The sequence below is a fragment of the Oncorhynchus mykiss genome, chromosome 22, assembly GCF_013265735.2.
Source record: "Oncorhynchus mykiss isolate Arlee chromosome 22, USDA_OmykA_1.1, whole genome shotgun sequence".
NCBI lineage: Eukaryota > Metazoa > Chordata > Actinopteri > Salmoniformes > Salmonidae > Oncorhynchus > Oncorhynchus mykiss.
In genome coordinates this window covers 32986127-32999638 of record NC_048586.1, presented here as the reverse complement: position 1 = coordinate 32999638, position 13512 = coordinate 32986127, and the positions used below count along the sequence as shown (strand labels likewise).

The window sequence follows — 13512 nt, the reverse complement described above, 5'->3', positions numbered from 1 at the left end:
TTAACAAAAGGCTAAGCTTGTGAGCCAATATATTTATTTCATTTCATTTGCGATATTCATGAATTGTTAACGTTGCGTTATGGTAATGAGCTTGAGGCTATGATTACGCTCCCGGATACGGGATTGCTCGACGCTAGAGGTTAATGAGGCTTGGGCTCCATTCCGGTCTTACTTTAAACAGTCCATCCTCTGATGGCATTCCAATTAAAACTAAAATAAGTCTGTATTTGACCCCCCTGTGACTTAAGGGTTGGAGGAGCTTCTCTCTGTGTTTTTGCTGGGGGGGCATTAAGGTCCATGTGCTTATTGATTGTGACCCGCGGATGCCTTGTTCATCTTGCCCGGGCAGAGACTGAAGTGTGAGCTTGTTTTTCCCAATTATTTTTACATTTTGTTCACGCCTACATGAATAATCATTCTATTTTTATTTTTTATTTTAAAGCATTGTAAACTTTCTTTTTGGTCCAGTGGATGGTCGGTCTGTGGCCATGACCCTCTGTGAGTGGTTGCATTTCTCCACCCTTATCCCTTGACTGTTTACAGGAACAATGGTGAGGTGTTTGCCCTGTCCCTGTACTATAGATTGCCCTTTAACCTCTGTAGCCTTCTGCCTGGTGTGTTTAACTTGTCTAAAGTATGGTATCTTTAAAGCTATTTTTTTATTTGTATTTTTTTTCTAGTTGAGTATATTATTTATATTGCTTTGTGTTGTTTTGTCTGTGTGTGTGTGTGTGTAAAACTTAATAAACAGAGTTAAAAATAAAATAATGTCTAAAAACACAATTCCACTCTGACATTATGGGGTATTGTGTGTGTAGGCCAGTGACGAAAAATCTCAATGTAATCCATTTCAAATTCAGGCTGTAACACAACACAATGTGGAAAAGGTCAAGGGGTGTGAATACTTTGACGGCACTGTATATATATCTATGTATAAACAACTTTTTAGTGCACCAGGCTTGGGGTCAATTCCACAAATTCAATTATATTTAAATTCTCTCTCCCTGTAAATTCCATTTAATTCAATTAAATTCCCCTGAATTCCAATGATCGGTACATTCTACTAATTAAATTCCCAATTTAATATTATCCCCAACAATTCACCAATTTCCAATTCCAATTCAATTCCCTCAGGCTGATCATGTCACAGTTCTGACAGCCTAGCCCTAGCTATATAGAAATACAGGTTGAAATGATTCAAAACAAATCCTACAGTCATTTTTGTATACTATGTGCATTCATCCCATTAACTGGGTGTCACGACTTCTGCCGAAATCAAAGCCTCTTCTTGTTCGGGCGGTGCTCGGCGGTCGATGTCACCGGTGTTCTAGCCATCATTGATCCATTTTTCATTTTCCATTGGTTTTGTCTGGTCTTCCTACACACCTGGTTTCAATCCAATTCATTACCTGTTGTATATTTAACCCTCTGTTTTCCCTCATGTCTCTGTCAGAGATTGTTTTATGTTTTGTATTTGGTGCGTGACGGGTCCGCGTACCCACTTTGTTTCATTGTATCTCATGGTTTTGGAGTTATGTTTTTTAAGTTATTAAAATACTCCATTCCACCTAGTTTTGATTCTCCTGTCTCTGACTTCCCTGCCACCTATACACACACACACACACACACACACACACACGACTGTGACACGGGGAAATGTACAAATATTTAATTGCAATTTAATTCTAAAGAAGAAATGTTTTTACAATTCCAATTCAAAAAGTATTATTCCAATTCAATTAAAATGTCATTATAATTGACCCCAACACTGCAGTGCACTACTTTTGACCAGAGCCCATAGGGAACCTTCAGTTTGTCCTCCTACTGAACAACGTGCAAACACACACACACACACACACACTGGTCCAGAAGTGACCTGCTTTTAACAGACAGCCAGAACCGAGAACAGTGAGCAGAACGGGGCTAGCTCCTCCGCAGCACTTGCTAGACATTTAAAAGAGCTGGAATTCACCTGTGGGTTTTTCATTGCAACATAGCCTTTGCATATTTAACTATGTAAACCATATAACAGACATTACTGTAATACCCCTTTTATTTTACACAACTTAGCCATTTAGCAGACACTCTTATCCAGAGCAACTTACTGTAGTGTGCATACATTTTCATACTGGACCTACATGGGAATTGAACCCACAACCCTGGTGTTGCAAGCACCATGCTCTACCAACTGAGCCACACAGGACCCTCCAAAGCAGATACCATTAACCCTAGTGACCTGGTTCACTAAGTACACAGTCCTTGTGGGCAGAACACATACGATACACACACACACACAATGATTTACATAAGCATGCACATCAAACTAGGTCTATGCAGCTATATATAATCCACAAGTGTGCAACGTGATGCTTCACTTCAGTCCCATTTCTCCTCATGTACCAAAGGGAGAACAAATACGTTCATGTCTTGCCATGGCTGGCCAGTAACAGAGAGATGTTCACACAGACCAAAGGCAGACAGGCTCAAATCCCAGATAAGAGATGTCTATCAGTCAGTAGAGAGCTCAGGCAGAGGAAACCAGCAGGAAGACTATAACATCTAGAGTCTTCAAGAGGTCTCATGACAGAGACAGGACCTGACAATAACAAAGTCTGACTGATCACCAACCACCACTCCCCAGAGTCGAGAGACAGAGAGATACACCGAGAGAGAGACCCGAAGAGACTCCATTCTAATCCTGAAAGATTCAGGCCATTAGTACCTGGACATAAAGACAAGACCATAACCACCATGGAGGAAATAAATCAATATAGCTTTAATATCATGTCAATCTGATTAAACTGGAGAGTATCTACATTCCAATCAATATCTGTTTAGTATTTAAATAAAGTCTCAAGGGTTTACTTTCAGCCTGATATATTGTTGTCACATACAGTACACACACAGTACAGGCCTCTAAAATGGACGATGGCCGCTTCAGCATCTAAAGAGCCCCACAGTATTAGTCAGCAGTGCTCTAATTCTCTCTCAATAAAGGCTTTCGAGATGAACGCAAAGGACACTCCACTCCCAGTACTGTAGCTGTGTTGCAGAGGCAGTGGAAGCACATTCATAGCTAGCCTGGATGCCAGTCTGTTTCTGCTCTCTTGCCAACTCCTTGTCTCTCATTGCCACTGTCATACCTTATTTCCATGAGGAGTTGGCAAGAAAGCAGAAACAGACTGGCATGCAGGCTAACTCATAAGAGCTCTCCTCTGCTCAAGCTACTGTATTGTAAAGGCTGTATGACAAGGTAAGAAATAGATTACATCATATGTCACAATATTCATCCTCTGTTGTCAAGGGGGATTCATTTGAACAATGTTTTCTACAAGAGATTGTACACATGAAATGATCCAGTGTTAAATCAACACAGAGTGTTAAATTGAACACTTACAGAGTTAATGTAACACCTGAATCAACACTAGTAATGTTACTAGGTAACATTGGCCAATTTGCTCTATATGTAATCCCACTGTAACATAGTGATAAGAACATGATAATAACATGCATTTGACTGATCCATAGTGAAGACCTACATGGAGGAAAACAATAAAGCTCCTACATATGAAGTAAGGTAGGTTATTGAAGAATTACCATGAGAATGAACCAATAAATTCTTGTGACTCAGCATCGTGTGTGTGAGAGAGAGGCAGACGGACAAGACGACAGAAATATAGACAGACAAAGAGAGGGGGGGAAATACCAATCTCGCCTAGCCTCAAGAACCTTCTATTGCTTCCACCGTCACGAATCATAGATCGGCTATAGCCTACCTGCTAAGCTCAACTATAGCTCTCCTAGTCTAAAACGATCCAAAAACTGTAGCCTATCCATAGAAAATGAAGATGATATATGTCTAAATCAAACAAGAGGCCCCCTTGTCTTAACAATAGAAACAAGTAACAGTTAGCATAAACCAATTCAAAACATCTCCTGTAGGCTTTTTGAACGAAACTGGGGATAAGGATTTGATAGCTTACAGATTCGGTTATGAGTTAACCGGGACCGCGGATGTTTCAGCACCTTACGTGCTGGACCTAATAGAAGCAGCGCGTCAAATGCACCGGCGTTCTGCAGACCGGCTGGTTGTGACATCGACCGACCGTTCTCTCTGCAGCGCCGACTATGCGTTCACAGCAGATCAGCAATTCACATAAATAGGCTATAACAGCATACAAATTCTATCAATAATATTTTATTTCGTGTAGCCTACCAAGATAAGATGATTGATTGGTTGGTTCAATATGCTACAGCCGCCAACAAACTACCAATAAACAGTTCTAGGTGATCCATTATGGGCAAATTTTGCGAGTCCCCATCTTCAAGTGTGACCTTTTAAATGAAACAAAATGCTAAGATGTAGGTGGCGTTGGAAGTGACCACAAAATATGTCTAGCTGCCCTGCACTATTTAGCAGTTCCAACAGTGGAAATGAACAATGAATCCTTTCTCTTGATCGATTCACTGGGGTAGCTCACATTATTTCTGCTCATGCACTGATGCACACAATTAGATAACTTCATAGAACCAACACGGTGATGTGAATTAATAAAATACTAGAAGATACAGGCAAAAACACCCGACCATTTTCACTTAGTCTACATTCTGTTTTCAATCATTATAAATAGATATGTCATCTTTACCTGTTCGGTGCAGTGTCTGGCTTCGCAGTAGAACTCGCTCTGCCGGAGCGCAGACTGGCAAAGGAATCCTGGGCCCATTTAGCCCCTCCCGCTACTCCCTGACTACCGTAAGTATTTCAACAGGGGCGCTACAGAATTCACACTCAATGATAACAAGTCCATTAATATTTCATAAACCATTCTAACCCTCATTAATTGACTTTAAAAAAAGGAAATTATTATAAAAAGCAAATTAATCACAATGGCAGTTGGTTAGGTGATTATTTAGTTATTAAGGTGCTAGACAGATGCTAGACATTCAAAATAATAGGTGCTAGACTGAGTGGAGTATCAGTTTTGTCCCAAATTGCATCTTATTCCCTTTTTTATTGATTACCGTTATTTTACCAGGTAAGTTGACTGAGAACACGTTCTCATTTGCAGCAACGACCTGGGGAATAGTTACAGGGGAGAGGAGGGGGATGAATGAGCCAATTGTAAACTGTGGATTATCAGGTGACCGTGATGATTTGAGGGCCGGATTGGGAATTTAGTCAGGACACCGGGGTTAACACCCCTACTCTTACAATAAGTGCCATGGGATCTTTAATGACCTCAGAGAGTCAGGACACCCATTTAACGTCCCATCTGAAAGACGGCACCCTACACAGGGCAGTGTCCCCAATCACTGCCCTGGGCCATTGGGATATATTTGTTATAGACCAGAGGAAAGAGTGTCTCAACACCACTTCCAGCAGCATCTGGTCTCCCATCCAGGGACTGACCAGAACCAACCCTGCTTAGCTTCAGAAGCAAGATCTGGTCTCCCATCCAGAGACTGACCAGAACCAACCCTGCTTAGCTTCAGAAGCAAGCCAGCAGTGGTATGCAGGGTGGTATGCTGCAGGGTGGTATGCTCCTTTACAGTGCACTACTTTTGACCAGGGCCCAAGTAAATAAAACAAACTAATTGGGCCATAGGGCTATATAGGGAACAGGGTGCCCTTTGGAATACAACTATGATGTTCGTTATGACTCACTGAAAATACAGTACATTGGAGCCAACAGCTTTTCACATTATGACAGATCAATACCACAACAATGTTTCAGGTCAACCCTCAAACAGCAACACAGCCACACATTGAAAGGAGAGTCAGGGTCACCTACTACTACATACAATAGTTAGGAACCTGGGTGTTTGTCCCAAATGTCACCCTTTTTCCTATATAGTGCACTACATTTGACAAAACTCCAGTGTGCAAAAAGTGAATAGGGTGCCACTTGGGCCGCACCAGGCTGGTTAGGTCATGTTGATGTTTTTTTTGCTGGTCATACTTAGTAGGCCTATTGTTGCAACACTTTAAACCATTGTGCTGTACATATAATAAACTGTAAAAAAATGTGCTGCTGATAGAAGCAGCTCAACACTGAGGAGAAGATCAAAGTTGAACAGTTAAAGAACTGACTGGACACGTGGGTTTAGGAAACTAAGCTCCGAGTGTGAAAGATAAGTTTGACAATGACAGCAAGAAAAATAGTAATTATATGTAGAGTGGAATAATCACCCTATCAGAGGCTAGGCCTATTTAAGAAGCATAACTAAATGCTTGGGACTCCCTCAGGCCTTGGCATGCATTCATACCACATTTTTAGGTCCTCTTACCTAACAAGTATGTGTCTCACTAAATTCTTATTTGCAAATAAAGGACAACAGCCCCACACTGTGTTCAGCGTGGGCCATTCAAACACCAGGTAATGGGTGTTTTTGCAGTGATTACAAAGTAACTGGTTTGACCACTCAATACTATAATAAAAGAACAAGACACATGAATGACAGTCGTGTGCAATAGATCCCCTGCTGGGCGTCAACGAACGGTAGGGATTCAACATGTGGAATCATTGGGCCGATGTTATGTGGTCAGAGGCAATAGAACGACCATCCCGTTACCTTTAACCATTCATCGGCACAGTCTGGTTTGTCCTTAATAATGTGACAGTCAGACAGTGGCCTGAATGATTTTAATGACTTGTGTTCAACAGAGAATACACCGTCAGACGAGAAGTACACCAACTAAAAAAAACAAAACAATGAAAATACTTCACCTGTTTTTTCTCTGTATAAAAATGATCACTTACGGAAAAATACAATCTGTTAACCAAGAGTAAAACTGGCGAAAATCTAAAAATACCTACATACACTTTGCATTTTCAGACACGTCTTGAAACATAAATAAATATCAAACAACAACTACGTACATACAGTGGCTACGATCGGTTGTGCACTAGTACACAGATCTTAAATAAGAATGCAGGTCAGGGTTACTTTTAAAAAAGTACACATTTAAAATGTTGAATATCCAACACAGTCCACACCAATATCTTACAATAGAGGAGAGAAATTTAAGTAAATATAAACACTCTCCTAATTTTGTTTTTTTACCAAATTAAAACATCACTGTATTCAGGAAATGTAGCAAACATTAGGTGTGACATCTCCTCCAGGTAGATCATGCCTCCTCTTGTATCTTTGTCCCTCAGTTCTCCTAATCTTCTGTGGAGACCTGTTGAAGACAGGAAACAGGCACTTAAAAGGCGTGTGGAACACACTTTCCATTTAAGAAATAAACCATTAAGCAATGGGTCAGTGAAAGGTAGTTGGGCATGGCTATGCTCTCCATTACACTACTGCTTTATGACATACCCAGCACACATCAATAGACTGGTTGATACATGCATTCAACAATACAAAATGCACACTTCTATAAGTAACTGTATATGCTACCTGTGCTGTGCAGTGGTAAATCCAAGCCATCTCAGGTGACTCTGCTGTCTGCTGTAAGACTGTTGTTCCCGTCATCTACAGCAGGTGGTGGTGTTGTACTAGACCGGGTTGAGAATGGGTGTGACTGAACAGATACACTGTTCTCGTCTGTGCTGCTGGTGGGCTCTGCCATTGCTCTCTCCTCCCAGCGAGGCACCTCATGCTCCTCTTCGTCACACCTCAGAGCCGCATCCTCATCCTCACACAGCGGGAACACACGACTCTCCCACGGGAAACAGGGCTGGTTAGGGGAGGAAGGAATAATGAGGGCAACATACGAGTACATTACATTTATCACTTTCATCTGTGGGTAACACAGCATGGGCAACTGAATGTCAAAAATGAGATTGAGCTAGTATAAACACACACCGTACATCATTCTCCCGTGATAAAGGGTTAGATTTAAAACCAAAATTCATGCAAGGCGAGTATGGTCCCTGTGACCTTCACACCCACATCCTGCGCATCAGGGAGCCTGCAGCCTTCCCTCAATGTGTGAGAGTGGGCACTCTCCCTACCTCCTGACAGACACCACCACTACTCTATCATTACTAGAAGGGTCGGGGAGTAACGGATAACATGTCATGGATTTTTTTTAAACTGTAACTAATCCATTACCAGCAAAAATAGTGTAATCGGATTACAGATATTGAAAAACTAGATGATTACTTCTAAGATTACTTTTAAATGCAATAAAAAAAAAATATGACACCTTTGTTTTCTCAATGACATTCAAATCAGCATTGAAAAAAAGGCGCAAGTTTAAGTTTGTTCCACCTGAGCGAGTCTGACCACAAGTCAGAGACCACTATGATGACACACCGAATGTGTTTGATGGGTCGCGGGGAAAAGAGCAGGAATAGGTTTTTGTAGGCTACAGTTCAAGCTGTCTTCCAATGGTGAGACTGCTGTCGGCATCCAAAGATTATCCAACTTGAATAAACACTTGGAGGTAAGGATGACAGCAGTGGTGTAGTTCACAGGCTATACAGATATCACCTATTATTGATGTCTACATAGCGCAATGATGTGAATCACACTACTGCTCTCTCATTTAGCTATTTGTACCTTACAGATTGTGGTTGTGTTTTAACAGTAATGGTTGAATTGAAGAAGTTTAAACTGCCTATCAATCATTGATTTTGCAACCAGTGGACAGCCAGTGAAAAATGTGATCTTGGAGCAGCTGCATAGTGCAGATCCCAATCTATGGAATAAAAGTTTGAGGCCTCCCTTCTAAACTCCTCCATGGTATTGTGCTCCATACTGTCAAAAACAAGTTAAAATTAGGAAGACCACGAGTGGGGTTTTAATTGCTCAATCTAATTCATGCTGCACATGACTTTGACAGACTTAAACAGCTGCAAATTATCGAGATAAAGGTGTCTACAATAAAAACATACAGAGCATTCAGAAAGTATTCAGAGCCCTTCCCCTTTTCCACATTTTGTTACGTCACAGCCTTATTCTAAAATGGATTTTAAAAGTATTATCTACACACAATAACCCATAATAGCAAAGCAAAAACTGTTTAGACATTTTTGCAAATGTATGAAAACAAAATATCCCATTTACATCAGTATTCAGACCCTTTAAATCAGTACTTTGTTGAAGCACAATTGGCAGCGATTACAACCTCAAGTCTTCTTGGGTATGACGCTACAAGCCTGGGGAGTTTCTCCCATTCTTCTCTGCAGATCCTCTCAAGCTCTGTCAGGTTGGATGGGGAGCGTCACAACTATTTTCATGTCTATCTAGAGATGTTAGATCGGGTTCAAGTCTGGGCTCTGGCTGGGCCACTCAAGGACATTGAGACTTATCCCGAAGCCATTCCTGCGTTGTCTTGGCTGTGTGCTTAGGGTCATTGTCCTGTTGGGCGGTGAACCTTCGACCCAGTCTGAAGGCCTGAGCGCTCTGGTGCAGGTTTTCGTCAAGGATCTCTCTGTACTTTGCTCCATTCATCTTTCCCTCGATCCCGACTAGTCTCCCAGTGCCTGCCACTGAAAACATCCCCACAATACGATGCTGCTGCCACCACCATGCTTCACCGTAGGGATGGTGCCAGGTTTCTTCCAGACGTGACTATTGGTATTCAGGCCAAAGAGTTCAATCTTGGTTTCATCAGACCAGAGAATCTTGTTTCAGTAGGCAGCTCTCTCATCCATTTATATGCAGATGATACAGTCTCATACTCAAATGGCACCGCCCCAGATTCTGTGTTAAATGCTCTACAACAAAGTTCTTAGTGTCCAACAAGCTTTTTCTGCCCTTAACCTTGTTCTGAACATCTCCAAAACAAACGTAATGTGGTTTGGTAAGAAGAATGCCCCTCTCCCCACAGGTGTGATTACTACCTCTGAGGGTTTAGAGCTTGAGGTAGTCACCTCATACACATACTTGGGAGTATGGCTAGATGGTGCACTGTCCTTCTCTCAGCACACATCAAAGCTGCAGGCTAAAGTTAAATCTAGACTTGGTTTCCTCTATCGTAATCGTTCCTCTTTCACCCCAACTGACAAACTAACTCTGATTCAGATGACCATCCTACCCACACTAGATTACAAAGACATAATTTATAGATCGGCAGGTAAGGGTGCTCTCGAACGGCTAGATGTTCTTTACCATTCGGCCATCAGATTTGCCACCAATGCTCCTTATAGGACACATCACTCTATACTCCTCTGCAAACTGGTCATCTCTGTGTACCCGTCGCAAGACCCAGTGGTTGATGCTTATTTATACTACCTCATCCCCATATTATTACTTACCCTCTTGCTCTTTTGCACCCCAGTATCTCTACTTGCACATCAATCACTCCAGTATTAATGGTAAATTGTAATTACTTTCACCTCTATGGCCTATGTATTGCCTACCTCCCTGCATTTGCGCACACTGTACATAGATCTTTCTATTTTTCCTTTTCTTTTGTGTTATTGACTATATGTTTATGTGTAACTCTGTTGTCACACAGCTTTGCTTTATCTTGGCCAGGTCACAGTTGTAAATGAGAACTTGTTCTCAACTGGCCAACCTGGTTAAACAAAGGTGAAATAAATTAAATGTAAAAAATAAAACCCTCTTAGGCCTCACTCCCCCCTATCTGAGATCTCTACTGCAGCCCTCATCCTCCACATAACACCTGTTCTGCCAGTCACATTCTGCTAAAGGTCCCCAAAGCGCACACATCCCTAGGTTACTCGTCTTTTCAGTTTGCTGCAACTAGCTACTGGAACGAGCTGAAACAAACACTCAAACTGGACAGCTTAATCTCAATCTCTTCAAAGACAGTCTTACTGACACTTGTGGCTGCTTGCGTGATGTATTGTTGTCTCTACCTTCTTGCCCTTTGTGCTGTTGTCTGTGCCCAACAATGTTTGCACCATGTTTTGTGCTGCTACCATGTGTTGCATGTGTTGCTACCATGATGTTGTCGTAACGTTGTGTTGCTACCATGCTGTGTTGCGATGTTTTCCTGCCATACTATGTTGTCGTCTTAGGTCTCTCTTTATGTAGTGTTGTGGTGTCTTGTCCTATATTTGTATTTTATTTTTAATCCCAGCCCCCATCCCCTTTTGGTAGGCCGTCATTGTAAATAAGAATTTGTTCTTAACTGACTTGCCTAGTTAAATAAAGGTTTAATAAAAATCAAATAAAAATGGTCTGAGAGTCCTTTAGGTGCCTTTTGGCAAACTCCAAGCAGGCTGTCATGTGCCTTTTACTGAGGAGTGGCTTCCGTCTGACCACTCTACCATAAAGGCCTGATTGGTGGAGTGCTGCATTGATGGCTGTCCTTCTGGAAGGTTCTCACATCTCTGGAGCTTTGTCAGAGTGACCATCAGCATCTTGGTCACCTCCCTGACCAAGGTCCTTCTCCCCCGAATGCTCAGTTTGGCCGGGCGGCCAGCTCTAGGAAGAGTCTTGGTGGCTCCCAACTTCTTCCATTTAAGAATGATGGAGACCGCTGTGTTCTTGGGGACCTTCAATGCTGCAGACATTTTTTGGTATCCTTCCCCAGATCTGTGCCTCGACACAATCCTGTCTCGGAGCTCTACGGACAATTCCTTCAACCTCATGGCTTGGTTTTTGCTCTGACACGCACTGTCAACCGTGGGACCTTATATAGACAGGTGTGTGCCTTTCCAAATCATGTACAATCAATTAAATTTACCACAGGTGGACTCCAATCAAGTTGTAGAAACATCTCACGGATGATCAATGGAAACAGGATGCATCGGAGCTCAATTTCATAGCAAAGGGTCTGCATACTTATGTAAGAAAGGTATTTAGTTAATTTTTTATAAGCAAAAATGTCTAAAAACCCGTTTTCACTTTGTCATTATGGGGTATTGTGTGTAGATGAGGATTTTTTATTTACTTAATCAATTTTAGAATAAGGCTGTAACGTAACAAAATGTGGAAAAGGGGAAAGGGGTCTGAATACTTTCTGAATGCACTGCAAACAATAGGTCTGTAGCAAATGCAGCATTTGGCATCCATTTTTCACATGCAAATAGCCTTTTTCAGTGGTGCTCAAAGCATGCTATTCCATGACAGCAGCATTTATTTCTCAACTCGAAGCAATGACCCAATCAGTCCATGACAACAAAAATCATAAAGAACAGTAGGCTAAATATGTCCTTACACTTGGGTTATGCTCAGGTAAAATAATTTGGCTAATCTACTGTATATTACCAAGTCCTAGTCTTGAAGATCAAGGGGTATTAAATTAAATGGAATGACTGGGAATCTGTCACACTGATTTTGTATGTAATTAATAGCTTATATCAGATTATTATCTGTGGTAGAAACCAATGGGTTAGAAGAAGCCTACATAACAAACCTATAAAAGTCAAATGCAACATCCATTTATGACCAGCGATGTAAACGCTAACATTGTAGGATAAATCAATCTCTTACATTAAATGCCCAATCTCCATATCTCACCCAAGTTATAGACGGTTTTCTCTGTTACCGCACGGCAAGCGGTACCAGAGCGCCAAGTCTAAGACCGAAAGGCTCCTCAACAGCTTCTACCCCCAAGCCATTAGACTGCTGAACCATTCATTAAAATCACCACCAGACAATTTACATTTTATTTTAACCTACTTGGGCTTGTAAGTAAGCATTTCACAGTAAAGTCTACACCTGTTGTATTCGGCGCAAGTGGCAAATAACGTTTGATTTGATCAGGAAAGTCAGCGAGTCATATTTTAAAAGTAAAACCTCTAATTCAGCTTGATCATTAGAAGACTTGTGTATAACAAACTAGCATTGTTTCTGCTAGCAACTCCTCTGCATTATACTTAATAGCTTATTGATTAGAATGTTCCTCAGTTAGCAGCAGGGTTAATAGATGGTAGTACCAAGACTTCATACTCAGAATGTAACAAAGAGCTGAACCGGGATCCAGACTTTAGGTTGGTAGAGACTAGACAGTGAATGTCCTTTCTTACCACCCACTCCTCTAAGGCTCCGTCCGTGTCCAGATGGCTCCAGTCCACGTGAGTGCTCACGTCACCTCCGGTGTCACCCCTGACAGCACAGTCCCATACAGAAACACCTGCTCCATCGTTCCTACTGCCAGACCTACAGAGAGAGGCGATTCATTTATTTATTTTAAAAAATACTGCAACAGAGCAAGAGAATGTCAGACTTCATTCTCAAAGGAAAAAAAACAGACACTGTGTATTGAATTGAGACCCAGTGAGGTAAGAAGATTTACTGCAGGATCAATCAGCAACAGCAAGGTGATGTGTGGTGTGCCCAGTCCCCACCTGGTGGTGCGTCTATAGTGTCTGGTCTTGTCCCAGGAGGTCCAGCGGAGTTTCTCTCTCTGCTCACACTCCAGGTGCCTCTGGGAAAATGTCTTGTCACACAGCAGCTCCCCTTCCTCCTCCTCCCTCTCCTCCAGGGGTGGGTTATCAACCACTCTCCAGCTACAGGGAAGGAGGGAGGAGCAGAGCAATGTGTAAGGTGACGGAATACACTACATGGTCAAATATATGTGGACACCTGCTCGTCTGACTTCTCATTCCAAAATCATGGGCATTAATATGGAGTTGGTCC

The 13512-nt window shown here is 41.8% G+C and overlaps 2 protein-coding genes and 1 non-coding gene across 24 annotated transcripts in view; all 3 read right to left on the bottom strand.

The window, feature by feature from the left end:
* Positions 1–4739, bottom strand: part of LOC110501784 (microtubule-associated protein 2) — a 176245-nt gene extending 171506 nt beyond the window's left edge. For 18 of the 20 annotated variants that reach the window (XM_036959146.1, XM_036959147.1, XM_036959150.1 and 15 more), the window contains exon 1: positions 4647–4739. The gene's annotated coding sequence lies outside the window, so the exon portion shown is untranslated. The remainder of the gene's footprint in view (positions 1–4646) is intronic. The other 2 variants (XM_036959158.1, XM_036959159.1) reach the window with 1 other exon arrangement.
* trnaa-ugc lies at positions 2130–2205 on the bottom strand. The gene has a single exon. It is a non-coding gene; the product is annotated as a tRNA-Ala (tRNA).
* A 1889-nt stretch (positions 4740–6628) lies between the features above and the next one.
* LOC110501783 (KAT8 regulatory NSL complex subunit 1-like protein) overlaps positions 6629–13512 on the bottom strand; it is a 28404-nt gene continuing 21520 nt past the window's right edge. For all 3 annotated transcript variants that reach the window (XM_036959136.1, XM_036959138.1, XM_036959137.1), the window contains exons 10-13: positions 13221–13382; positions 12900–13032; positions 7408–7687; positions 6629–7186 (exon numbers count right to left, since the gene is read on the bottom strand). In XM_036959136.1, coding sequence (XP_036815031.1) covers positions 7439–7687; positions 12900–13032; positions 13221–13382 — 544 coding nt within the window. In that variant the 3' untranslated portion in view covers positions 6629–7186; positions 7408–7438. The remainder of the gene's footprint in view (positions 7187–7407; positions 7688–12899; positions 13033–13220; positions 13383–13512) is intronic.